A 24,827-nucleotide genomic window follows, 5' to 3' on the forward strand; every position below is an offset into this window, starting at 1 on the left:
GTGCGGCCGGGCCCGCCGGGCCCCGCGCAGCCATGTGGAGCCGCTACCGGGCGCTGCTGGGCCGCGGCCGGTGAGCGAGCGAGGAGCGGGCGGGGATCCTCGCCCTGCCCTGCCCTGCCCTGCCCTGCGCTGCCCTGGCCCCTGGCGCTCGGCCGAGGGACGCGGGACTCCGAGCCCCTGCCCGGGGCACAGGGCCCTGCTCCCCTGGGAAGCCCTCGCTGGAGCCCCCGGGCGTCAGGGCCGGTGTCGGTCGCGGCTGTGGCACCGCCGGCAGGAGCGCGTTTGTTTAAAGGGCATTGTGTCGTTTCAGGTCCTTGAGTCGCAGGTCGTGGAGGTGGAAGAGCGGTGCCGCGAACGAGAGAGCGCTGCAGTACCGGGTGGGCGAGCAGATCCACGGCTTCACCGTAAAGCAGGTGAGCGTCGCCCGCCGCTTGCGTTTCCTCTGTTTGTGTGTACATAAACTTCCCTGTGGCTGGAAGGCGCCTAGGTGAGGCCAGGGGTCTGCAGATTAAATACTTTGGGTGGTAAGTCATAAAAATGATACAGGAGTTCCTTGTAGTACTTGTCTGCAAACAAATACTTTAGGTGCCATTATAGATACAATACATGTAATAGTATATATGATAATAATGGTATATATATATATATATATATAGGTATAAGGAGCTAATTCTAGAGTAAATAACGCACCCCAGGAGCTTGTGTGTCTGCTGCAGATGTGACCATTTGGTGTGGCTGTCTAAAAGTCCTGGCAGATAACAGAACTTCACAGTGATCGCTAGTGACAGCGCTAGTGGTTGAACAGGGTCTTTGCTCTTTTTTTTGCTGACCTAGCCACTGACATTTGAACATACGCCTTTTCTTTTTGTATTTCTGGTTAAATTTTTATCTATGCCATAAGAATATGTTTTTTTGTGGTAGTATACTTTCATTGGGTTATAAATTTTATTTTCTATTTGCGTAATTACTTTTTCCTCTCAAACCATAGGAGCAAAAACTTACTTAATACTGTATAAGCCAGTATTATATTCAGGATCAACAAACTGAACATTGCTATATTATGCACAATTTATTTGACCTAGTTGAAGTCGCACTGCAATACAGATGTTTTCTTCCAATGTAGGTGACAGCTGTTCCTGAGCTGTTCCTGACTGCAGTGAAGCTTAGTCATGATGGTACAGGAGCCAGGTATTTACATGTGGCTCGGGAGGACTCCAATAATCTGTTCAGGTAAAACATTAATATAGGTATTATATGTTCAATCTCAACATCACCTTGTGTTTTTTCACTTGTAATCTAGCATCGTGGTTGGATTATTCTGTGGTAACAGGGAGGACAGTACTTCCTTTGTAGGGCTTCTTAGTATTTTTCAGGTGGGAGCAGATGTCGTGAAGTCTGTTGTTCAGTCTGCCCCTCAAAACAGGGTCAGTATTTAATTCAGATGCAGTTGCTGCCTGGAAAACTTTCAAAAACAGATTATGCAACCATAACCTTACATGAAGTTTTTTATTTGAGCCTTTTGGGTAAAAATAAATGTGTTGACTTGTGTGCTGAAAACTTCGGGACTGACTCCAGAGCTAGAAGAGCAGAAGCTGTACACCTCTGAAAAAGATGGCTGAGCACTCAGGAATCTAAAGAACTCAAACACTGCATCCTGGTGTGTGCCATGTTAGCTGTTAGCCACTGATGATACTCCCATAAATCACAGGTGCAGGTAGGAGTGGGTGGACTTCTCCTCACAAATGGCTTCATCTCTCTCCATGCTCTCTCTTGCAGTATCCAATTCCGAACCACTCCAATGGACAGCACTGGGGTCCCACATATTCTGGAGCACACAGTGTTGTGTGGCTCCCAAAAGTATCCCTGCAGAGATCCCTTCTTTAAAATGTTAAACAGGTCACTGTCCACTTTCATGAATGCATTCACAGGTAAGCCCAAAGGAAGTAATACCACTTAAAATGCATGAGGTTTTATTGCAGTAGAGCTGTCTGCTGGCTCTCCTTAATTTGACTTTGGGGAGCCATTATTATTAGGTGTGAATGTTGTGCGTGAGATATTAAAAAACTAACAAGGCAAGACAACAAAATAAATCTTGTTCATTTGTCAGTTGCAAAGTCCCAATAGAGCTGGAGCTTTATAGTATTCAACAATACATTTAATTATTTATAGGGATATATGGCTGAAGCAAAGTTTTCATGGTAAACTAGCTGCAGTGTCGAATATCTGTGTATTCCTCAGCAAAAATATATTTCATTTAGTACATTTCTTCTCTTCCCGTTATTTATACGGATGAGAAATTAAAAATCAATGAGGGTAAAATGCATCTTAGACTTCCTAAAATTCTGATTCATTTTTATGTTTATTTATATGCAGCTAGTGATTACACACTCTATCCATTTTCAACACAAAATCCCAAGGACTTTCAGAATCTCCTGTCGGTGTACTTGGATGCAGCTTTCTTTCCATGTTTACGTCAACTAGATTTCTGGTAAGACAGTTTGAGATGTACGCAAACCTTAAATTAAAAACAAAGGCCCCCCCAAAATCAACAAACTCTTCAAATTCTCAACATTTGCTGCTTTAATTTTTTCAGGCAAGAAGGTTGGAGGTTAGAACATGAGAACCCAGCTGATCCTCAGACACCTCTAGTCTTCAAAGGAGTTGTTTTTAATGAAATGAAAGGGGCATTTGTAAGTTTTGTGAATGTTTGGTTTAAGATTTTACAGATGGTGAAGTAGCTTCAGTTGTAGGTTATCAATGGCATTATTGCACCAGAGATTCCTGTTCCTCCTTCTGAAAATTTTAAGTCCTCAGTAAAGTCAACAGTGTTGCATAGATTTTTTTTTTTTTTAAGTTAGCCTGTCAAAAGTTTGTTTATGTATAAACAAGCACCTTGTTAATGGATTTATTGTAAAATATTCTCTTACATTACCATGGAAACATAGGTAGTTCTATTAAAGTACATGGGACTGCATGCTTATGTGAAGAGATTGTGTAAGTTAGAGCTCTGAGGTCTTGTTACTGAATGCCTTTTGTCTTTAAAATGTGTTTTGATGGCTTTCACTGAAGTGTAGTGTTTTCCTATTAAGACAGATAATGAGAGGATATTTGCACAGCACATGCAGAATAAAATCCTTCCTGATCACACTTACGGTGTAATTTCTGGTGGAGATCCATTATGTATTCCTGACCTTACATGGGAGCAGCTTAAGCAGTTCCATGCCACACATTATCATCCAAGCAATTCCAGGTATGTAAATTGGTGACTAACTTCCTAGGTTATTGAGTTAGTGCTTTGTTTGTATTTTTGTGAGGAGAAAACCAGCAGCACAATGTTTTTATCCACATGGTCAGCAATAAAGATAATCTGTGCCCTACAGCAGCTAAAACAGCATGGAAGCAAGGAATTTTTATTCTAGGAAGAGCAGTGAAGAGTGAATTGAAAGCAGGAAAGAAAGGTGGCTAGTTTCTAAGGTGTGTCTGTTTGCTTGATCATGAGTATATGTTTTGGAGATTTTTGATTGATCTGAACTCATATGAGCTGGGGGAAAGGGAGAATACTAGTAAGTATTTAGCCATAATGTTAGGGAGTTAAGATAAAAGTGGCGCAGATGAAGCTAAGTCCTCTTTGAAGTAACACAGATTAAGTTAGAAGTTACAAATGAATGATTTCATTTCCTCCTGCATCACATATTACTGTAGAGGGTTCTAAATAAGTAATTTGACTCAGGTACTGATCTAGTTGGTATTAATAAGGTATTCAAACTGGAAGTCAATTTGAAAGTTACGTGCAGGGAAATAATTGTTTCTTCTGTACTAATTTTGTGGCCAGTCTGTTACTCTGATTAATTCACTTGTGGAACATCAGCTTGTGTCATAACAGTGAATTTACAATCCGTTGATTTTTCTCATCATCCCAAGTATTCTGCTGTACTTGTGTTGAGATTTTAATCAGGGGAGGACATGTTCCTGAGGCATACCTTGTGTTCATATTTGGCCCAGTGGAAGTCCTGTAGGTACAGGAATGTGTTTAGTGAAGTGAGCCACGGAACCCAGCCATGTTTTATAGGCATACAAAACCTAGGACATGGATCACTGTATTTTATACTTAAAGTGTGAGGTCTCTAAGAATTTTGTCTTCTGAAACTTAGGAGCACAGGGTTTCTGGCTTCAATGACTAATTTTTTTTTTCTGGAGCATTGTATATTCCTGCAACTGAACAAATTTGAATATAATAAAACCGAATGTAGTGAAAATAATAAGGTGTTTCGTGGCCCACAGGCTGAGAAATGTGGATTTGTATCAGGAGATCTGAGTTTTATATACGTCGCAGATTGTAAGACTCCTAGGTTGAAGACCACCAAACTATGTTCCACTCCAGATGTAACAGAATTACTAGAAAGCACATGAAATTCAGAGTATAATATAAGTAGCTACTATAAATTTCATAATAAATCAGATGCTTAATCCCAATATTTTATTTGAAATGCAGGTTTTTCACTTATGGTAATTTTCCACTGGAGCAACATCTGAAGCAAATACATGAGGAAGCATTGGTAAAATTTGAAAGAATTGAATCAAACACTGACATCCCAAAACAGAAACTCTGGGCAAAGCCTGTAAGTATAAAAAAACACACTAAAAACACTAAACCAAAAAAACCCCGGATTAGAGTTTTAACCCAACCTGCTGGAGTAACTCTTTTGTTTAGAATTGTGTAAATGATCTGAAGTATTTTTATTTTTCATTACAGTGGGGAAAAACTACAGTTACTTTTGAGTTTCAGTAATGTAATGATTGCCTGCAGTTGTTTGGTTTTTTTTTATTTCCAGTTCTCAAGTCCCTTGTCATTTGAAGCACTGAAGAACTTATTAATGGAAAGCATTCAGGGCTAACGAAAGAAATACTAAGACTTAGTGTCAGGAAATACGCTTTCTGATGGTATCTAATCTTCCAAACATTGGTGTCAAAAATAGTTCTCATGTTCTCTCCCTCCCCTTTCCTCCTTTTCCTCCCTGGTTGTCCAGAAGTGTAAACATTTATTTGAAAAACATCTCAGAATGTTATTTATGGCCAGACTTTATTCAGCCTCTCCTATATTGTCCACTTTTAAAAATTGAGATACCACTCAGATTTTTCAAGATGTCCTGTATTTGTGTATTTGGATCAATATGGATCTTGAATTTACTCATGAGAATCTGTAAAATTATTTTTAATCATTGGAAAGATGATGCTGTGAAGATGCAAGCAGTCATTTTTTGTTTGTAACTTCTGCTCTGAGTTTAGTGTGTATCCTTTATTATACTTTATAGAGAGAACACAGGGTAACATGTGGCTTAGACTCCTTTGCTGCCGATCCTTCCAAGCAGACCACTGTCAGTGTCAGCTACTTGTTGACAGAGTAAGTATATCAAAATGAAATTCTAAATAAAAGGTTCATTTTAGATCTTTAAGCAAGGTGCAGGCATGTTGCTTGTCTCCAATCCCTCGTGATAAATGTCATCTTTAAGGGAAATAATGCTGTGGAAAAATATACAAATCTTGCTTTAGTAAATAAAAGTTTAATTGCTTAACAGAATTTGCTTTAGCAGACAAAAGGAAAATCAGGTGTTACTTTACAGAACTGTTCAGTGGATGAGACATTTGAACATCGTCTTTCTTTTAATGTTCTGCCATGTGCAGTCTGTTCTGTATGACCTAATACTAACTTACTCCCCTTGCAGCCCATTTTGAATTGCTTTCCTGGTAGTTATAACAAGTGGAAGACACAGAGCCCTCCTAGTTCCCTAAGGTCTGATGCAGGGTTCATAGGTGACAATTGTTTCTCCCTTGCTTCCTCTGCCTTTGTTTTCTAGTTCTTTTGAAATGGACTCAGTGATACTGGGTGTCACGTATGGTTTTTAAGAACTAATAGTTTTTCTTCAGTATTACAGACACTTTTGAAACGTTCACCCTAAGCCTGTTGTCTTCACTGTTGGTTGATGGGCCAAATTCTCCTTTTTACAAAGCCTTAATTGAGTCTGGAGTTGGTACAGATTTTTCTCCTGATGTTGGGTAAGATTCACATTTCATCACTATAAGCAATACAGAAAAGCTAAAAAACACTATTAAGTTGGAAGAACTCATCTCTCATACAGGCAATTTACACCAGAATATCTTATTTTAATATTAAAACATCTTAAGAGTTTCTCCAGGTGAACTGTAAAGCATTCTCAAATGTAACTTTTGGCTTGTCAGAGTACTTAGAAGCTAAGTTGGTTTAATCAAAGTTGTATTGTTTGCAGCTTACGAACTATAAAAAGGGTTAGATGGAATAAAACATGGAATACCTTCAGTGCCTTAATTTACTTGGGTTTTTCATCCTGGACATGGAGTATTGCTCAGAAGAGTTTGCGAGCTCTGTTCTGTACCGTGTTGCTTTTTTTGCTTTAATTCTATGGTGCAGTAGTAGGTAGGTTTGTCAGAAATGCCCCTTTGTGTAATTAGGTGCTGTTAACTTGCCATCAGCTCAGTACAGAAGGGTGTTTCAGCTGACACTTGCTCAAACTCCAGCTCCCAGCCCACCTCCTGAGCGCACTTTGCGCTGCAGGCTGAGCATGGGCGCATTGTCTACACCAAACTCGGGCTCAGCTGCTCATCACATTTTTCCTTTTTTGTCAGCACAGAGAAAGAAGTGCCTTAAAGAAGGCATGATTCCTCTGACTGATTTTTAGACTTGAGGATGACAAAAATCATGCCTTTTTTTCCAGTGACTCTCTCAAGTGTTCGAGTGGGAAACATTATTATGCTCACCTGTGATTTTAGTGTCTTACTCTGCCTGGCTCAACTTCCTTTACATGAAGTAATTGGCTTCCTGCAAGTCCTGTCTCATGCATGCCAGTGCCATGTAGATGTCTTAATATTCCAGAGCATGGCAGTAGAAATCCATCTTTAGACACTGACGTAGAGATTGTTGTATTTTTTGTCTTACGGGCCTCTTCCCGGTTAGCTGGATTGATATGTGGTTGAACTGTTGTCTTGGGGTGACTTCATGATGTCTATCTCTCTTTATTTCCCCTTATGAAAAAGAACAGATTTTGTGGGGTTTGGTGCCTAGCCAGCTTCAAACCATGACAATTGTTCAGTGAGCTGGCTTTTATTTGCCTTAGTGACTGTACTGATGAATCTACAAGAATAAGTTTGAGTCCAGAGATGAGTATTGCAGAATCCAATGCCTGAGCCTGCCATTGAATTCGTTGTGATTTTTAGACATGGAATTGTGGTTGTTTATGAGTGGATGACCACCTATTGCTTTTTTGTTAGCTTTGGTTTGAACTGCAGGGTGTTCTGTATTTCCGCAAGTGCCAATTTGTCTCTAAAGATGAGCTCTGTGATTGACCCTTGCCTGACAGCTTGGACACAATTGTCTTTATGCTTGTAATTTTTTTTTAATACAGTTGATAATAATTGCAGCAAATATGGAAAACTTCACTTTAACCACTTTGCAAATACTGCTTTAGAAGTACCAGTCCACTCACCTTAAGCAGAAAGTATGTTTGCTGTTACATGCAGCTAAAATTTTCACCTTAAAAAGAGAGACTTCTTTACCTGAAAGAAATTACAGATGAATGGGAAGATGAACAGAAAATACTAGCTTTACTTTGTAGCTGTTTTTCTTAAACCATATGCTGTATGTTTTCTTAATAGTGGCTACTACTACTGAAATTGAACAAAAAATGCTTTTAAGTTCCATTTCTTGCCTATTTGGTAATTATTTTACTTTCTATCTAGCTTTTAAAATCTTGTGTGTGTGTGTATGTGGAAATGGCAGGTTTTTCCCCTTCTCTTGCCTTTGTTGGTAGCTTTAATGCTTAAGTTTTAGTACTTGTCACGGAGCTGGGTGTGTTTTATTCTAGGTTTAATGGCTCAACAAGAGAAGCTTATTTCAGTGTGGGTCTACAGGGTATTGCTGAAAGAGACATTGATACTGTGAAACAGATAATTGATAGAACAGTCGATGAAGTTATTGAGTGAGTAATGCTGAATTTTTAAGAATACTCTTAGTTAATGTAATAATATGTAGGCATGTAATAATACAGACTTGCATATAATAACATGCCTTAAAAATCTAGTTATATTATAATAAAGGCACCAAATATTACTGTTCAATACTCTTTAAACTTGCATCTGCTGCTTCCTTTATTGTAGCTTATTCTCATCAGCATAACCTTCAGAAGATAAATGATGTTAGTTCAGTTTCTCTAAATGACACAACATAAGATTATTTCATATCAATTTAATTCAGTGTGAAAGACATTATTTTGTAATGCTTCCTTTATCGATATAATAATTCATTTTCGTAACTTCACTTAAAGTGGTCAGTGTTAATGGATATGATTTTGTTCTCTCATCACTCCTTCCCAAAGGAAAGGATTTGAGGAAGACAGGATTGAAGCTCTACTTCACAAAATTGAAATACAGTTGAAGCATCAGTCTACAAGTTTTGGACTTGCCCTGACATCTGTAAGTCTGTGTGTGTTTTTTTTTAAGAAGGGTTTAAAAAAAAAAATCTACTACCTATGTATTTATAAAATATGGGGTCATTTGTAGGCTCTTGATATGTAAAACTTTCCACTTAAGGGCTCTTCTTTGTCATATTGTGTACATATTTCTTCTTTTCAGTAGCTGTCAGACTGTCTGTGGACTTCTCACTGTACGAGTTAATCAGGCAGTGAGCCTGTTGTCTTTGCCTGAATAGCAGCTTTGATTGCAGTTGCACTGGTTACTTCTGTGAGGGGCATATCATACTGGCTCTGGGAACTGTGTGTTTTGGCTAGATGCCTGTGTATTTTCTAAAAGCCAAATAGGACTGTATTTTTCTATGGACTTTAGGATTGTACTGCTGTAAGTTAATTTCTAGATTCACAAGGGAAAATGTACACTAATGCAGTTCTTGGCCTCAAATTTTGATACCAAACTGTTACGAAAAACACATTACACAGCAGAAGGTTGTGTCTTGAAGAAGTCTGCAAGTCATATTTGGAATAAGTGAGGTGTAGTATTTGCAGTCACTGTGGAAATCAGGGTCTCCTGGAGCCACTCATTCTTTAATCTCCTCTGCTCCTTTCTGCTCTGCAGCAACCTCAGTTGCTTAGCGGCTCTTCTGCTTTCTGTCTCTTAGGTGATGCAGATTCTTTGCATGAGCAGGATTTCATGCCTAGTTATATACAGTTAGGCAAAGAAGCAGAGCCCTCGAGTAACTGGAGACTTGTAAATGGAAGAGCACAAACAAAAGCTGTTTCAAATCAGATTGCCATGCAGCCAAATAGGCAAATTGTGGATATTTAAGTGCCTGTCATGTTCATGGTAGATCTGGGAAAATAGGCCTGACTTTGATAGCCAGTACTTTCTGGTATGTCTTCAGGTATTGGGAGTAATTCTGTCTGATGAAATATTTATGCATATAACTTTATCTTTCAACATATTTAAGTCCTGAAGTTGATTAAACTGCTATGCCTTCATTCTGGAACAGAAAGCTCTTAAATATTTCTTGCTTTTAAACACCAGTCTTGCAGCATTTAGTGTTAATACTCCCACGGAGGAGAGTTGTGTTTCAGTTTGTTTCTCTGAAGTCATGTTTCAGAAGTAGACTTCGAAGAGGGCCTGAAAGGGACCTAGTTATAACTAAAGTGATCACAGAATCATAGAAAGGTTTGGGTTGGAAGGGACCTTTGAAGGTAATCCAGTTCCAACCTCCCTGCTATAAGGAGGGCAATCATTCACTAGATCCAGTTACTCAGAGCACTTTTGACATGTCCTCAAACACTTCCAGGGAATGGGGCACCCACAGCTTCTGTCAGGAACCTGTTCCACTGTCTCACCACCCTCATAGTGAAGAATTTCTTCTTTATGTCCAATCTAAATCTGCCCTCTTTCAACTTAAAACTGTTGCTGCTTGTCCTGTCTGGACAGGGTGTGGTAAAAAGTCTCTCTTCACATAAGCCCCCTTCTTACATTGAAAGGCCCCAATAAAGTCTCTCCAAAGCCACGTCCTTCTCCAGGTTTAACAACCCCAAGTCTCTCAGCCTGTTTTTGTAGGAGAGGTGTTCCAGCCCTTTGATCATGTCTCTGGTCCTCCTCTGGATCTCCTCTAACAGGTCAATGTCTGTCTGGCACTGCAGGCCCCAGAGCTGGATGTAGTACTTCAGGTGGGGTCTGATGGGAGTGGAGTAGAGGGGACAGAATCACCTCCCTCCCCTTGCTGGCCCTGATTCTTTGGTGCATCCCAGGACACAGTCTGTTCTCTGGGCTGTGAGCACACATTGTGGTCTCATTTCCAATTTCCCATCTACCAATATCCCCAAACCCTTCACTGCAGGTCTGCTTTCAAATCTTAAACCATGCAATTTGTACTGATTATTGGTCATTGCCCCAGCCCCGGTGCAGGCCCCTTGCACTTGGCCTTGTTGAACTTCATGTTGTTCTTGTGGGTGCACCCCTCAAGCCTGTCCAGGTCCCTCTGGATTGCATCCCTACCTTCCAGAGTGTCTACCACATGTCTCAGCTTGGTGTCATCTGCAAACCTTCTGGGTGTGCCCTCACTGCCACTGGCTGTGTAAGTAATAAAGGTGTTGAATAATACTGCACCCAGTACAGACCCCTGAGGGACAGACAGCACTTGTTACTGATCTCCCTTTGGATGCTGGCCATGGAAGTGCAACTGCTTGCATGTCACTATCCAGCCAATTCGTTATCTGTCCAATAGTCCATCCATCAAGCCCTATCTCTCCAGTCTAGTGATGAAGGATATTGTGTGGGACTGTCAAAGGTCCTGTGAAAGTCAAGACAGGAGTCATCAGTGTTGATATTAGGAAAAAGCTGTTCATGAGAGGGTGGTCAAATGTTGGAACAAGCTCTCCCAGGTGTCTGGGATAGAGTTAAATCTCTTCCAGTGGCTGGAAGGGGGCTGTGTTCCTGGTTTGTGCTGATAACGTGGGTGTTTTCAGTACTGCTCAGTGTTGGCACAGTGTTGAGGCCTTCTCTGCTTCTCATTTAACCCCACTCCACCAGCTGGGAGGAGACACGAGGGGCCAGCTGACCCCAAATGACCCAAAGGATGTCCCACACCATGCTCAGCAGTAAGAGCTGAGGGAAAAAGAAACGAGGGAATGTTTGGAGTGATGGTGTTTGTCTTCCCAAGTCATCGTTATGTGTGATGGAGCCCTGCTGTCCTGGGGACGGTGAACATCTGCCTGCCCCTGGGAAGAAGGGAACGAATTCCTGTGTTTGCTCTGCTTGCACACAGCTTTTGCTTTACCTGTTAAAGTGCATTTATTTCAACACATGAGTTCCTTTACTTTGACCCTTCTGATCCTCCCCCATATCCTGCTGTGAGGGCAGGGAGTGAGTGGCTATGTGGAGCTGAGCTGCCAGCTAGGGATGAGCTGTGACACCAAAGAAGTGGTCTTGGGCCCAAGCCTGCGAGTGTTCAAGAACTGCTTGGACAATGCTCTTAGATGTGTGGTTAAACTTTAAAGTTGCCCACTGAGAACCAGCACTGAATTGTTGTAATGACCCCACAGAAGCCTCAAATAAAGATTGAATACTTTTATTTCAAGGGAACTTGAAATACTCAAGCATGTTATAAAAGTAAACTATTTTTTGTATCATATTAGGGAGTTTCCACAGAATAGATAAAAATAGTTATTATTAAAAAATGCTGAAGGCTTATGATACCTGCTTGTAATTAAACAGGTAAGAAAAGAGAAGGTGGGTTTGACAGTTAGAGGCTTTTTTTTTTTTTTCATATGTCTTGGGATTTTTATACTTAGCTTTGGTTTTGGTTCTTCTCCCCATTCATACAGAGTAGAAATGGAGGAGCTTTTGTTATCTTACACTTGTGGTTTTGGAGCACTTTTGATAGCAATTTGAGCAAAGTTTATAGTCTGAAATTAGAGAATAAAAGAAATGTCCTGGGGATATTTCTGGTTATTTAGTATTTTCTTTCTCCAAAGTCCCATCTGTTTTACTATGTTTTACATAGTTTACATGTTTGAGTCACCTTCCTATAAATCATTTCATCTAGCTGATATAAGACTGTAATATATATGTACTGCTTTGCTTCTACCACCTGTTTCTGTTTTCCTTCTTTCTTGAGCTGAAAAATTAATTTTAAATGTGAGGGAGTAAAGAACACTACAGTATGTTTCCAGATATACACATGTATGCAAAAAAAAGTAATAATAAAAAGGTGGTTTGGTATGATGAAATTAGAGGCAGGAATGGAGAGAACAGGACACAGGAGATGATGGAATAGAACCTTATTCTGAACAGTGTTTTTCCCCCTACACCTGCATTAGCACTGCTCATTCTGTGTCTGCTAGTCAAGTATAAGTGATAAGGTGCTTTTGGAACACAGACACTGTCAGCTAGAGAAATGCAGGTCGATTGTCCTGCTTACCTAATTCTTCTTTCCTGTTCAGTACATAGCATCGTGTTGGAATCAAGATGGGGATCCAGTGGAGCTTCTGAAGATTGCAGATAAAGTCTCTCGGTTCAGGCAGTGTCTTAAAGAAAATCCCAGATTTCTTCAAGAAAAAGTTAAAACGTACTTCAAGGTAGGCCAGCTTATGGAAAGTTATCTCGTATTAATTTTTAAATCACAGTTTAGTATTTGAAGTTAAACTGAAGGCTAGTTTTTTATTACCATATTGCCTGTTTCTAGGTGTAGATTGAACAGGGGCACATTGAAGTGAAGCATGTTAATTCTGAATGGTTCAAGTGAAAACTTTTCGAAGTGGAAAAAAAAAATCTGGTTGGCACAGGCCGCTGTGACTGGAAAAGGAACAGCACTGGGCCTCCCTGAGTGTCTGCTGTAGGTCTGGAAACCTCTAGGGTTCCAACCTATGGCTCAGGATCCTCAGGAGGGGCTGTCAGGCCACCACACACAAGCTCGCTATCCCCAGAGCGATGTTGAGCAGGATCACAAGCGACTGAATCCCCAGCTCACTAACCGAAGGCTGAGAGATTGAGAGGGGTCTTTTGTACGGGTTCCAAAGGGTTTTGTTCCTCAGAGGGTCCAGGTACAAAAGACATTAACAAGGGAGGGTCCAGGGGTTTTATAGGGATACAGTTCACCAGTCAGGTTTGGGCAAAGGGGAGGAGAGACTAAAAACTGACTAATCTGGGGGAAGGTGGGAGGGAGCAGGGAGAGAGGGACCAATGGGGTATTGAAGAATGAAGAACTTTCTAGAACATATACATATTCAACAGGGTGATACATATTAAAGAACATATACATAAAACAGGGAAACTATTACATAACAGGGCAAGGGATTGTGGGTGCTCATCATAACTCTGGGGGAGAGTTTAGACCTCTGAACCAGCCCACCAGGTACTCAGGGCTGCATTCCATCCCTGTGGCTCACCTGCCACTTGAGTGGTAGCAGCAACTGCTGCCACATCTGGTACGTCATTTGGAACCACACTGGATAGAAAACTAATAAAATGCTGATATTTTACCAAACTGTGATTCCTGATGCACATAGGTGTTTCCTGATGAGAAGTTCAAATGTGAACAGAGAATTACAAACCTAGTTGTGTGTTCTTTAATATTGACATTACAAGGTATATCTCTTTTTCCTTGCAAAGGGTTTGGTTACAAGTAAGATTGTCTTGGTTCTCCTCATGTTCATTGAACTGCTGTCTGAATTTTGCTGTTACTGCCAATTATTTTCTGCTCTTTTTCTTGTTTTCATCTCCATATGTTCTTCTGGAGTTTTTGCAGAAATAAAAAAAAACAGTAAAGGCATTATAACACTGAATTGTTCTGAAGCCTTGAATTAGTTAATGCCAGAAAAAATAATCCAGTGATAGCAGTGCAAAAGTGGAGTGGGTTTTTTGTCGGTTTTGTTTGTTTTGTTGGCTTTGTTTTGTTTGTTTGCTTTTTTTGGTGGGTTTTTGTTTGGGGTTCTTTTTTCCTAATCAACTTGTTTGAGTTGTTTTGAAAGGCAGATTTATTATAAGCAAGTGTCACCCTGATTGGAATAAATCTTGGTTCTAATATACTCAAAAGCAACAAGAGACAGTGGCGTCAATTGAAATCAGTTTTCCTAAAGGCTTTCCTAGTGTCTGGAGGTAGTAGGGAGCTGTTAAAGTTTTGGCTTCTGTAGGGAAGAAAGGCAGGTGCAGTATTTTTATGCATTTTCTTTGCTGTACAGTTCTGTTGAGGGGGCTGAGGCAAAGGCATAACCTGGTGGGAAGTGATGAGAATAGCTGGATGTTTGTACATCATAAGATTATGCACTGTTGTACCTTGTGCTGGGAAATTATTAAAGCAGGCAGGCAGGGAGCAAGGGAGAGAATGCCATTCACCCTGTCTGTTTTACTATGGCTGGTTAATTTTGCATTTCCCTCTTTAACTCTGTAGTCAGGTTTCTATAGTCTTTTCACACAGGCACGGGGAGATAAGCTCATAAAACAGAATCTGATTACAGATTACCATTGTCCCAGATTGTTGGCAGTGTCTGTCAGTGGCAGATGTTGCTGTTTGACTCCTACATTGAAATGGGCAGTTTTTCAGGTCGCTGTCTTTTGACTGGCCTCCCTTTCCTATTAAGGAAAATGGAAGCTGCTTGAGTAATTTTGATATTAAGATTCCACAGTCTGGTATAAACAAGAATTCAACAGCAGTTGTGACTCTTGCATAATGCCTGGAGTTCTGTGGCAGCAAGGCTGATGTGGAAAGCATTTCTGAGCAGGATAAGGCATGCACATTTTACATCATATGGGATCTCTGTGCACTCAAGCTTGGGCAGTTTGAAAGAGGTGTTTAATCAAACCCTCCTGCATTTAACAAAATTGCCCATCTTAGAACACTCTCCAGATAAAACTTAGAGCATGTAGCTCTGTAGCATTATGTACAGTTGTTTAACCTTGATTTAATTAAACTAATGAGTACTGTGTGCTGTTGAGGGACTCTGACTCCAGAATGAAACTTTGCAGAAGGCTGTTGGTGCTTGTTCTTGTGGTGAGCTGCCTCTTCCCCACCCATGCAGCATCTTCTCCTGTATGAAACCAAGGGTTCAGTCTGTGTGGTTGGGATACTTTTGATAACCTGTAAGCCAAATGATGCACAGGCTGTTTTATTCCTGCTGATGGAGCAAAAATCTAAGGCAAGGAAGTTGCCCTCAGAATTAATAATGCTTTGTTTTGGGATGTATTTCTGCAGGATAATCCGCACAGATTGACTCTGTCAATGAGTCCGGAGGAAGACTACCATGATAAACAAGCTAAAATGGAAGCAGAAAAGCTGGAAAAAAAGGTCAATGCACTTTCTGAGGAAGAAAAAACCCAAATATTTGAAAAAGGTTAACTTGCTTTTTCACTTTTTTGTTCGTATAACAGTTTTTTAGCTGGAGTATCTTAAATTCTCAGGCACTCTCCATCATTTGCTCTGAAAGGGATGGGGGTTTTTTATTGAAAATTTGTGTACGTGTGTTACAGGGCTGTGCAGTGCTTACACTACAGTGTATGACTGGTATATTCCATTAGTTTTAACACTAAAAAATGGAATGATCATTGTTTTCATTAGGGCAGAAGAAAGGAAGTTGTTTTAAAATACCAATCTGCTTATGCTTTCCCATGTTAACTTGCACTAACTGGAAGATGAATTCAGAGAATCCCAGAATGGGTCAGATTTGAAGGGACTGCAGTGGGTCATCTCCCTGCTCAGGCAGGCACATACCAGAGCACATGGCACAGGAGGCTGCCAGAGGGTTCTGGAATATCTCCAGTGAGGAAGACTCCACAGCCTCTCTGGACAATCTGTTCTGGTGTTTGGTCATGGGGCAGTAAAAGTTCTTCTGCCTGTTCAGTTGGAACATTTTTGTGCATCAGTTTCTGCCCATTGCTTCCTGTCCTTTTGCTCAGCACCACCAAGCAGAGCCTGGCCCATCCCCTTGGCACCCTCCCTTCAGATACTTACATAGCATTGTGTACCTTGAAGCTGTTAATTTATTGGCATGAGGTCTGCTTCATGCTCCTGTAAAACTTACATTTCGTAGTTATATTTCTTACATTTTCTGGTTAAAAAGCCAACTATAAAAGTAGTGCTGTGTTTAACTTACTCTGGAGAATAACTTACACTTGAAAACCGTGGGCAGTCATCTAATTTTGTTATAGCAGTGTCTAGTAACAGAAATCCTCCAAGAATGTGGCGTTAATCTTCTGAAGCTTTGGTGTGTGACAGGAGATAGGGGAGCATGAAATCAGAGGAGGCTTTCTACTTACAGAGATAAATTGGAGAGTACTCAGAAGTGACCAGCTAGTATCTGAAAGGCTGAAATGTGAAAGTAATCACAACAATTCAGCTGCATCAGTGTTCTTACAGAGCACTTGAGTAAGAACTGGAGCAGACTGGGTTAGAAAGAAGCTTCTTATCTGCCAGGTCTGGGTCGATGGTTGCAGAACTGAGTGACAGGACAGATAGACAGGTGTCACTTCTTCAAAGATTAAATTACATGTTACTGTAAACAGGTTGTGAAGAGGGGATTGGAAAGAGAATCTAACAAGAATGTTCTGTTTGCTGTTGTTACATGATAATCTGCAGAATTTGCTTTAGTAGAATATTTGCAAAATTGCAGATAGAAACTTGACTCTTGAGTTTTTCTGGTCTGCATCATCTCAGTAGGTTTTAGGTTTTGACAGCACTTTCACTACAAGCTGAAAATGACAATTTGGTATTCTCTCCTTACTAGGTTTGGAATTAATTGCTCTTCAAAGCAAACCTCAGGATACCTCTTGTCTCCCAGCTTTAAAAGTGTCTGACATCGAGCCCAAAATCCCCTTCACTGTGCTGGAGACAGCGCTCACAGGTTTGTCTGTGTCCCAGAGAGCAGCACTATTGGGCTGTTCCCTGGCTGCTGGCCCAGCTGTGGCCCCTTGCCCAGTACATGGACTGGCTTTGTGGCCCATAGCTGCTCCTTTTCCTCCAGCCCAGCCCCTCTGGGCAGACACGGCTGTGGATCCGCAGGCCCATCGCTTCCGAGGGGCAGCATGGAGCAGCCTCCCGGCCTTCCCAGGGCTGGCAGGAGCTCCTGATGGCAGCTCCCTGCTGCAGGCACACTTCCATCTTGCCCTGCAGTCAGAGGAGTCTCTAGGAGGCTCTTGAGCAATCTCCCCACTTTCCAAAGGCTTACCCAGGTTGCAGAACTCCTGGCAGCTGGTGCAGCAAGCCTTCTTTACTGCAGTCCCTACCCATTTTTTGCAGAATATTATGTACAGGAGCCATGGGGGGGAAAAAAAAGTTACTGTCATTCCTCATAACTTCAGTGCAAGTTTTTCCCTGCTTTGCTAGGGTTTTCCCCATGGATTGATAGGACATGGTAGATCTGAATTTCGTTACGGTTCTGTCAAAATTTTGTAGGTAAATACCATTCTTTAATATATTTCTAACAGACATTTTTCTTCAAAAATTACCAGCAAGTGTCAAGACTGTATAATTCTGATGCAAAAAATCACCTGGTTTTGTGAAAATTATAACATATATTCTAATGTCCTGGCTTAGGAAGAGTGTACAGTGCAAGAAGCTGCTCTCCTCAGCTTTTGAAGTGATGAAGGCAAAAATAAGAGGGAAAAACTTCTTGACTTGTTCAGAAGCAAATTACTACTTTTTTTATTTGAGTGTTACCTCTAAAATATGACCTCTGTTAGAAGAATTCTCTTTTCAAATTGTCCAGGTGTCCATTACCTTACCACGGATGGAAACAATAAAACCCCTTTGGTCCACTGTTCAGTATAATGTGCGAAATTTAAACAAGTACTGGCTCTGAAACACCAACAGAAAATTATTCTTAATGGGAAGTTCTCGTAAGAAATCCTTTTGCTTTTGTGTTTTTGTACTAGGAAGCTGCTGGTTATTCTTTGCTTTTGTTTTTTTATCCCTAGCTGATGAAATTCCTGTCCAGTACTGTGCTCAGCCAACCAATGGGGTGGTTTATTTCCGAGCTGTTTCCAGCTTGAACACACTTCCTGAGGAGCTCAAACCATATGTGCCACTCTTCTGCAATGTCATTACCAAGTGAGAGATTTACTTTCTTACAAGCTGAAGCAACAGGCTGTAATACAGCTTGCCAAAATACTAATATTGCCTTTAATAATTCCAGCATCTGTTCGTAATATAAAAGGGAAATGATGATAAGTTGGTTTCCTGCAGAAAATTGTCTTCTTTATTCCCCAGAGTTGCCAAATTGTTTCCCTTTCTCATTCACTCTCTGCATTGCCTTTTTGCCCAGTGTCAACACAAGCATTCCCTCAACAGATTGGAAAATTTCTATAAATGAAAAATAGCCTAGCAGAGATTAAAGTTTTCACTTGAAAAGACTTCTGGTCCAGTTTTGCCATGTGGGGACAGAAACAGTGACCCCATCACAGGGGAAAGAGGAGCAAAGAGCAGAACAAGTGACCTGGGCTTGGAGGAATGTGTTGTTTTTATTGATGAGAACAGCTCATGAGATGTTGTTAATGTAGTTCATATGGATGTTGGTAGCAAGCCTGCATGTAAAGCATGCTTTTTAATACAGCATTTTAAATTAACAGGATGCCCTTATTGAAAAGCTTGGTGGAAAGCATTTATAAGGCATGAAGTATTATGTTTGCTTGATAATGGCCCAAATTGTTTAGTTGCTAAATTAGTATTGTCCTAAACAGACTGCTTTACAAATGCTACATGGATTTTGGTTTTGGTATACACTGAAGAGGGAAACAAATCTCTTGTTTTTCTCAGGATGGGATGTGGAGCCCTTGATTACAGGGAACAAGCCCAGAAAGTAGAACTAAAAACAGGTGGTATGTCTGTCAGCCCACATATCATTCCAGATGATTCACACCTGGATGTGTATGAACAGGTAAATTAATCATAACCTTGCAGATGTTACATTTGCAGTAACAATTGTGTAGTTAAGGGTCAGTCCAGGCTTCCAGGGAGAGGGTCAAGCTAATGTGCGTTGAAAAGTCTGTGTATGAAAGGACTCCTGCCTTTTTGGTAAGATATAAATTAGATAATTACAGTAACTTAGTACTTTGTGTTAAGGCGAGTGTTTGATGTGGGTGTTCTATCTAAGGCAGTGCTTCACTAGCATCTGTCACTGTATTTTTGAGTGCTCCAAAATATTTTGGAAGCAGAGGGCAGAATGGTGTAGTGTTGCACTCAGAGATTGCTGTTGATGTGTTACATCACTGTTTGCAGCATCATTAAATCTATGTGTTGGGCATAACAGTTCTGGCAATATTTCTTGGGATTTTCTCAGACTTGCTGGGGGTCTGCTCCCTATGGATCCTGGAGTTAAATTACGGGGATTCCCTGGAGAAAGGTGCACCCCAGAACAGCACTTGTACTTAATGGGAAAAAATGTGAAATTTTGTTTCTCAACTGCTGCTTTCTGTTGAGAAAAAGGAATTGAGGAGTAGCCAGGCTTGCTTTGCTAGAAGAGCAGTCACATCTAATGTCTGCTCTGATTTCAGTAGCACAGCCTGCATTAGAGTGATTTTGTGATGTGTAGCATTAGGTTGGCATCATTACATCACTTCCATGAAAAGTTCCTGTGCATTTCTTGGGCCAATGCTGTGGTTGTCTTGTGTGAAGTGTTTTTTGTGTTTTGTTTATTTTTTCCTTCAGGGTGTGCTCTTTTCATCTCTGTGCTTGGATAGAAATCTGCCAGACATGATGCATTTATGGAGTGAAATATTTAACAAGTACAGTACATTGGGTTTTGTTTGTTTGTGGGTTTGCATGTGTTTTGGGGTTCTCTTTTTCACTCTTCCCCCAGCTATTCTCCTCTTCTTAGATATCCTATTTTGGGATTTATTTTCATGATTCTATCTCTAATGTCTTTCTTTTCTGTCTTTTCTCTTACGTATTGCATCAAGAGCATGACTATATAGTGGATTAAATGGACAACCAAAAGTTTAAAAGCACTTTGTTGAACTCGGGATGATGAATGCTTCAGTATAATAAATTGCATTGGTGTCCTTTTGCATGAGACCTGCTTCTATTCTTTTTCAGCCCAAGATTTGATGAGGAAGAACATTTCAGAGTGCTGGTTAAGAAGACTGCCCAGGAGCTGTCAAATGGCATTCCAGATTGTGGGCATTTATATGCCTCTATTAGAGCCAGCAAAAACCTTACACCTTCTGGAGAGCTGCAGGAGATGTTCAGTGGAATGGATCAGGTGAGAAGTTAATAATGCCCTTCAGCAAGGTCCAAATCCTTGACTGTGGAGTTACAGGCTGGTTTTTGTTGATTCTTCCTGTTGCTTTAGTCTGTGGTCTTTCTGCCTTCCCTTTGTGCACAGGTGAAGTTGATGAAGAGAATAGCAGAAATGTCTGATATTAAACCAATACTACGTAAACTGCCACGCATTAAGAAGTATTTATTAAATAGTGACAACATCAGGTGAGTTCCAGCTAAAAAGAAAAGGGAAGGGGCATTTTGGTTAAAGAGGGACCACGGCCTGTGAATGTGCTTTTCTCAGTGCATCTCATGGTGTACTGGGGTTTTGTGAAATGGGATGTCTGTGGAAAAACTACACAAATGTTAATTTAAATTCCCCTTGCTTACAGAGTGGTAGCTATGCTAGCTCATTTTGTTCAGTTTTTAAATGGTATGAGAGACTTAGAGCAAATTTCATAGGTGACTGTTGTACCCAAAGCTTGTAAGTGATGTGTGCAGTTTTACAAAAATAGTCAAAAATCTGCCTTTTTTTGCCCCTTCAAGGTGCTCATTAGACAAATACTGTTACATTGTGTTGTAACAGTTGAATATAGTTTGGTTTTGGTTTTTGTTTTGCTCCTAAAAGGAAAGCAGTGACATTCTGAAACCTGCTTGATGCATATATTGGAAAAAGTAGAGATCACATTAAGGTGTTTAATGTCAGATGCATTAGTTCCATAAATGGGTCTGTTTGAAGTGACAGAAGTTGCAAAATTTTGTTTTTTGAAGTACGAAATGATAAATGAAATTATGTAAATGTCTGTACTGTTCAAAACTGTGGTAGGGCTGCCACTACAGAGAGGATACAGAGGGCATTATTTTCCTTCAGAGACATTTTTATTTGCAAAACTGAGCTAGTCCTGTCTTGTGCACCAAAGTGGTTTGACAGCTGCTGCTCAGCTTTGGTCTGAAAGTGTTCTAGGTCAAGCAAAAGAAAAGCAATTGGACTGTAATTTTTTTTCTTTTTCATATCAGATGCTAGATTGAGTATTTTGCCTTTCTCTCTGTTAATGATTGTCAGCAATCACTGACCTAACATTCTGATGATTTAATAGAAAATGTTTGGAAAGACAAAGTGGTACAAATTATGAAAGACTCTCTGAAAACACAAAACCATATTTAAAAACTTGATACATATTTTTGACAGATGTTCAGTGAATGCAGCACCTCAGCAGATACCAGAAGCATCCAAAGAAATAGAGAAATTTCTAAAGGGCATAGCTAAAAGTAAAAAAGAGCGAAAACCTGTTCGTCCCCATGTGATTGAGGTGAGAAATTGTCATTTGTGATTAGGGCATCAAATATAGTTGGCCTGATAGTGTCAGTACCATTGTGCCACCAAAAGTTTGACCTCAGATACTGTGTCCATACAAAGATGTCTGAAGAAATCTGGCAGTCATCTCTGTGCTCAGCTGCTCTGTGTTTTGCCATGGACTGTGTTCACTGCAGTGAGTGGACAACAGAAATGCTGTAGGTCAGCTGTTAAGCCTTGCTCTGGGGTTACTGCTTTGGCGTGGGATGCGGAAAAAGATCTTCTTCCTTCCCCTGTTGCATAAAACTGTAACTTCTTTTTTAGCTGAGCTTTAGTTGAAATGTTGGCCAAAAGCAAATAGGGCATGATGTGCAGTTCCTCAGTTGCATAGGAATTTGGTTTGTTATCATGGTGTTCAGGACATTTGGCACAAAATATGCTTGGTTCAGTGGAGTTGACAAAGGACCTGCTCTGTCACTATGCAGATCTGTCTTAATTTCTAATGAGACTGGAATAAGGTCCCAGTTCCCCACCCATGAGTGAAATGATAGTTTGTAACTTTATGGGCCTCCTTTAATGTGGCTCTTGATGTCTCTCAGTGCCAGATTACTCTTGGAGGGAAGTTAATTTGGCAGTTGTGTCAGAAATATAAAGAAGTAATTTAATACCTTGTTTATGTTTGTGAAGGCGTGGTTTGATGATTGCCTTAAACAAGTTTGAGTGGAAGGGGTTGCATTTGTGGTAGTCTTGGTCTAAATTGTTAAATCATCTTTTAATATGAGGTCTCTCTCTCGTAGAAATCTTCAGAAGTGAAACCTGTGGGAAGTGAAATGGTTACTGGTTTGCAGATCACAAGGAAATTAGTTAATGTAAGTACATTATTGGTGGGGGATATCGGTATTTCTGGGCTGTTGCTGATGTAATGGTCCATCTTAAGCTGTTACAGAAGCACAGCACTGAAACATAATTCATGCCCTTCAGTTCCACAACTGACCATCAAACTTAATCAGTTCCAGTTAGTCTCTTCCTTTCCTTGGTCCCCTCTCTAAATGATTCTGAATGTGAATGACACCTGACAGAAGAGAATTAGTGAAAATGAGATCTGTATTTGGCTACAGGAAAGAAAAGTACACCATGAGCTCTCCTTTTAGAAGAGAGGGGCAGGGAGAGCTCAGCCCAGGTTTTGCCTGCTGACCAGTGCTGTAAATACACTGCTCTGCTTGGCCCAGCCAGCCAGAGTTGTGTGAGGGGCTGGGGATGGGGTTTCTGAATTTAAGAAAGGATGGGAAGCTCTGAAACGGCGCCACTGGAGGTGTGTATAAGGGTCTGCTTGTGCTTAAGTGAGCACACCAGCAGATGTATGTGTGGAAGAGGCAAAGGAATGAGCTCTGCAGAGGCCCAGAGACATGAAGAGGAGTGCAAGTTTGGAAGTGGGGTTGTAATGAAGAATTGAGTCTATTGCAGGGGGTGTTTGAGCAGGAATTTATACTACAGCTGCTGTCATAGTCTACTTTTTTCTGACTCTGTTTTCAATGTCTAGAACTTAGTAGATGGATTGGGATATGATGTGGTGACCATGTTATGTGTGTGACACAAGTGGAGAGTTATGAACACGTGTTTCAATCAAAGTAAATCCATGGCCAAATCCAGACTCCTTGGTAATGATTCAGAATACATAGCACTGAGAAGTGGGGCTGCAAGGATGGGTAGCTGATGTATAGTGTCCCTCTCCTGTAGTTTTCCAAGGCAGTTCTTTGTACTGAATTGCTGGTACAGGCACAAGCAAAATGCCACTGGTTGCAGGGTAGGATAAGTGGCAGCTTTAGCATTTGTGTGTCTGTATGTTTGGCAGAATTTCGTGGCTCTCAGAAAAGAGAGTTCTCAGATGGATAAATAGGCTCCTCTTCTAACTGTGGCAATAATGTGTTCTTCTCTTAGGATCCTACTTTCAAGCCATGCCAGATGAAGACCCATTTTGTGCTTCCCTTCCCAGTGAACTATATTGGGGAGTGCATTCGAACAGTTCCCTACACAGCTGCAGACTATGCCAGGTGGGAAGCGAAACATCAGGGAGCTTCTCTGTGCACTGTGCAGCACAAAACAAAATGGAAAGGGCTGGGCTGACTGAAGAAAATGGAGTGTTGGTAGAAAATGATTTGCAGTGCATTTGTCACAAAATCTTTATGAAGCAACTGTTGCATGGCTGGGCCCAGAGAAGCCCTGTAAAGGCTGAGATAAAGTGATGAGGGGCTGCTATCCCCTACCTTGGAATAAACAGCCCTGCCTACTTGGGTATGTCCTGAGTTGACAGTCCTACTGTATGTAACAAAGTTTAGTGCTGCTCTTACAGTGATGTGATGTTATTCAGCTATTACTAAATACTGAGTATTGCTATCATTAGTGTTGTGGATTGTAAGGAGCAATGCATTGCAAATGGGGATCTGAGTGAGCTTTAGAGGTAGTTGAGACCATTACTGTTTTCCAGTTCACTTCACATCTTCGCTGCTTCTATTTCTTTCGTTCCAGCCTTCGAGTTCTTGCACGGTTGATGACAGCTAAGTTCCTACATACAGAAATCAGAGAGAAAGGAGGGGCCTATGGTGGAGGTGCTAAACTTAGTCACAGTGGCATATTCACATTCTACTCCTACAGGTAACAGTGGGTTTGTTCTTGATGGCTGAGGGGACCGCTGACTGCATTTGGATGTGTCTTATTCTTGACTCGTTGTAGCAGTCTTTCAAGAAGTGAAATAAAAGGGATGAAATTAAATGATTCAGTGCTGATGAAGTTAGATTGCCTAATGAACCCATCCTTGCTTTCTCTTGTTTGTGTCCTTGGGAAAGCTTAATTTATCTCTGCTGGTAGCAACCACTGCTGCACCTCTGCACTTTGGTGTTTACTGTCTCAGTATCAGATTTATGTAAAACTGGCTTTCACTTGTTTATTTCTGGGTTAAGGAGGCCCTAAAAGAAGGAAATTCAAGACTACTCTAAATTTGAGACCATGAAGTAGAATAGTGATGTTCCCTAAGGTTCTGAGTTTGAAAGTGTGCAGCTTCCTTCAGCGACTGGCTGAAATCATCAGAGATTTCAGCAGAAAGCATTGCTGGTGATGAGCTAGAACTGCTTGATCCTTTTTTTCTATTCCTCTTCTTTGCCAGTCCAGAACAGTTACCTCATATTTGGCATACCAAGGCACTTTCAGATGAAATTTGAACTGGAGGTATTGTAGTTGCAATTCTCACTAGAAGTGTTGTGTGGATGGAGTCCTGGCTTCAGTCGTTTTCCTAGCCCAAAGGTAGCCTGGCACAGTGCTTGGTCACGATTC

The 24,827-nt window shown here is 40.8% G+C and overlaps 1 protein-coding gene across 2 annotated transcripts in view; it reads left to right on the forward strand.

Annotated features, from left to right (window-relative positions):
- The first annotated feature begins 6 nt into the window (after window positions 1–6).
- PITRM1 (pitrilysin metallopeptidase 1) overlaps window positions 7–24,827 on the forward strand; it is a 28,148-nt gene continuing 3,327 nt past the window's right edge. The window contains exons 1-24 of one of the 2 annotated variants that reach the window (XM_042043906.1): window positions 7–70; window positions 311–413; window positions 1,124–1,230; window positions 1,777–1,928; window positions 2,374–2,488; window positions 2,594–2,690; window positions 3,090–3,250; window positions 4,493–4,619; window positions 5,313–5,401; window positions 5,926–6,054; window positions 7,896–8,009; window positions 8,406–8,502; window positions 12,462–12,596; window positions 15,209–15,347; window positions 16,737–16,853; window positions 17,926–18,058; window positions 18,764–18,884; window positions 19,655–19,731; window positions 20,042–20,207; window positions 20,331–20,431; window positions 21,396–21,516; window positions 22,298–22,369; window positions 23,439–23,551; window positions 24,027–24,152. In XM_042043906.1, the coding sequence (XP_041899840.1) occupies window positions 33–70; window positions 311–413; window positions 1,124–1,230; window positions 1,777–1,928; window positions 2,374–2,488; window positions 2,594–2,690; window positions 3,090–3,250; window positions 4,493–4,619; window positions 5,313–5,401; window positions 5,926–6,054; window positions 7,896–8,009; window positions 8,406–8,502; window positions 12,462–12,596; window positions 15,209–15,347; window positions 16,737–16,853; window positions 17,926–18,058; window positions 18,764–18,884; window positions 19,655–19,731; window positions 20,042–20,207; window positions 20,331–20,431; window positions 21,396–21,516; window positions 22,298–22,369; window positions 23,439–23,551; window positions 24,027–24,152 (2,750 nt within the window). In that variant the 5' untranslated portion in view covers window positions 7–32. Of the gene's footprint in view, window positions 71–310; window positions 414–1,123; window positions 1,231–1,776; window positions 1,929–2,373; window positions 2,489–2,593; window positions 2,691–3,089; window positions 3,251–4,492; window positions 4,620–5,312; window positions 5,402–5,925; window positions 6,055–7,895; window positions 8,010–8,405; window positions 8,503–12,461; window positions 12,597–15,208; window positions 15,348–16,736; window positions 16,854–17,925; window positions 18,059–18,763; window positions 18,885–19,654; window positions 19,732–20,041; window positions 20,208–20,330; window positions 20,432–21,395; window positions 21,517–22,297; window positions 22,370–23,438; window positions 23,552–24,026; window positions 24,153–24,827 lie in introns of those variants that run through there. The other variant, XM_042043907.1, reaches the window with a different exon arrangement.

Source organism: Corvus kubaryi, unplaced genomic scaffold (genome assembly GCF_017639235.1).
Source record: "Corvus kubaryi isolate FWS band 111438036 unplaced genomic scaffold, C.kubaryi_AGA036_p1.0 37398, whole genome shotgun sequence".
NCBI classification, from domain to species: domain Eukaryota; kingdom Metazoa; phylum Chordata; class Aves; order Passeriformes; family Corvidae; genus Corvus; species Corvus kubaryi.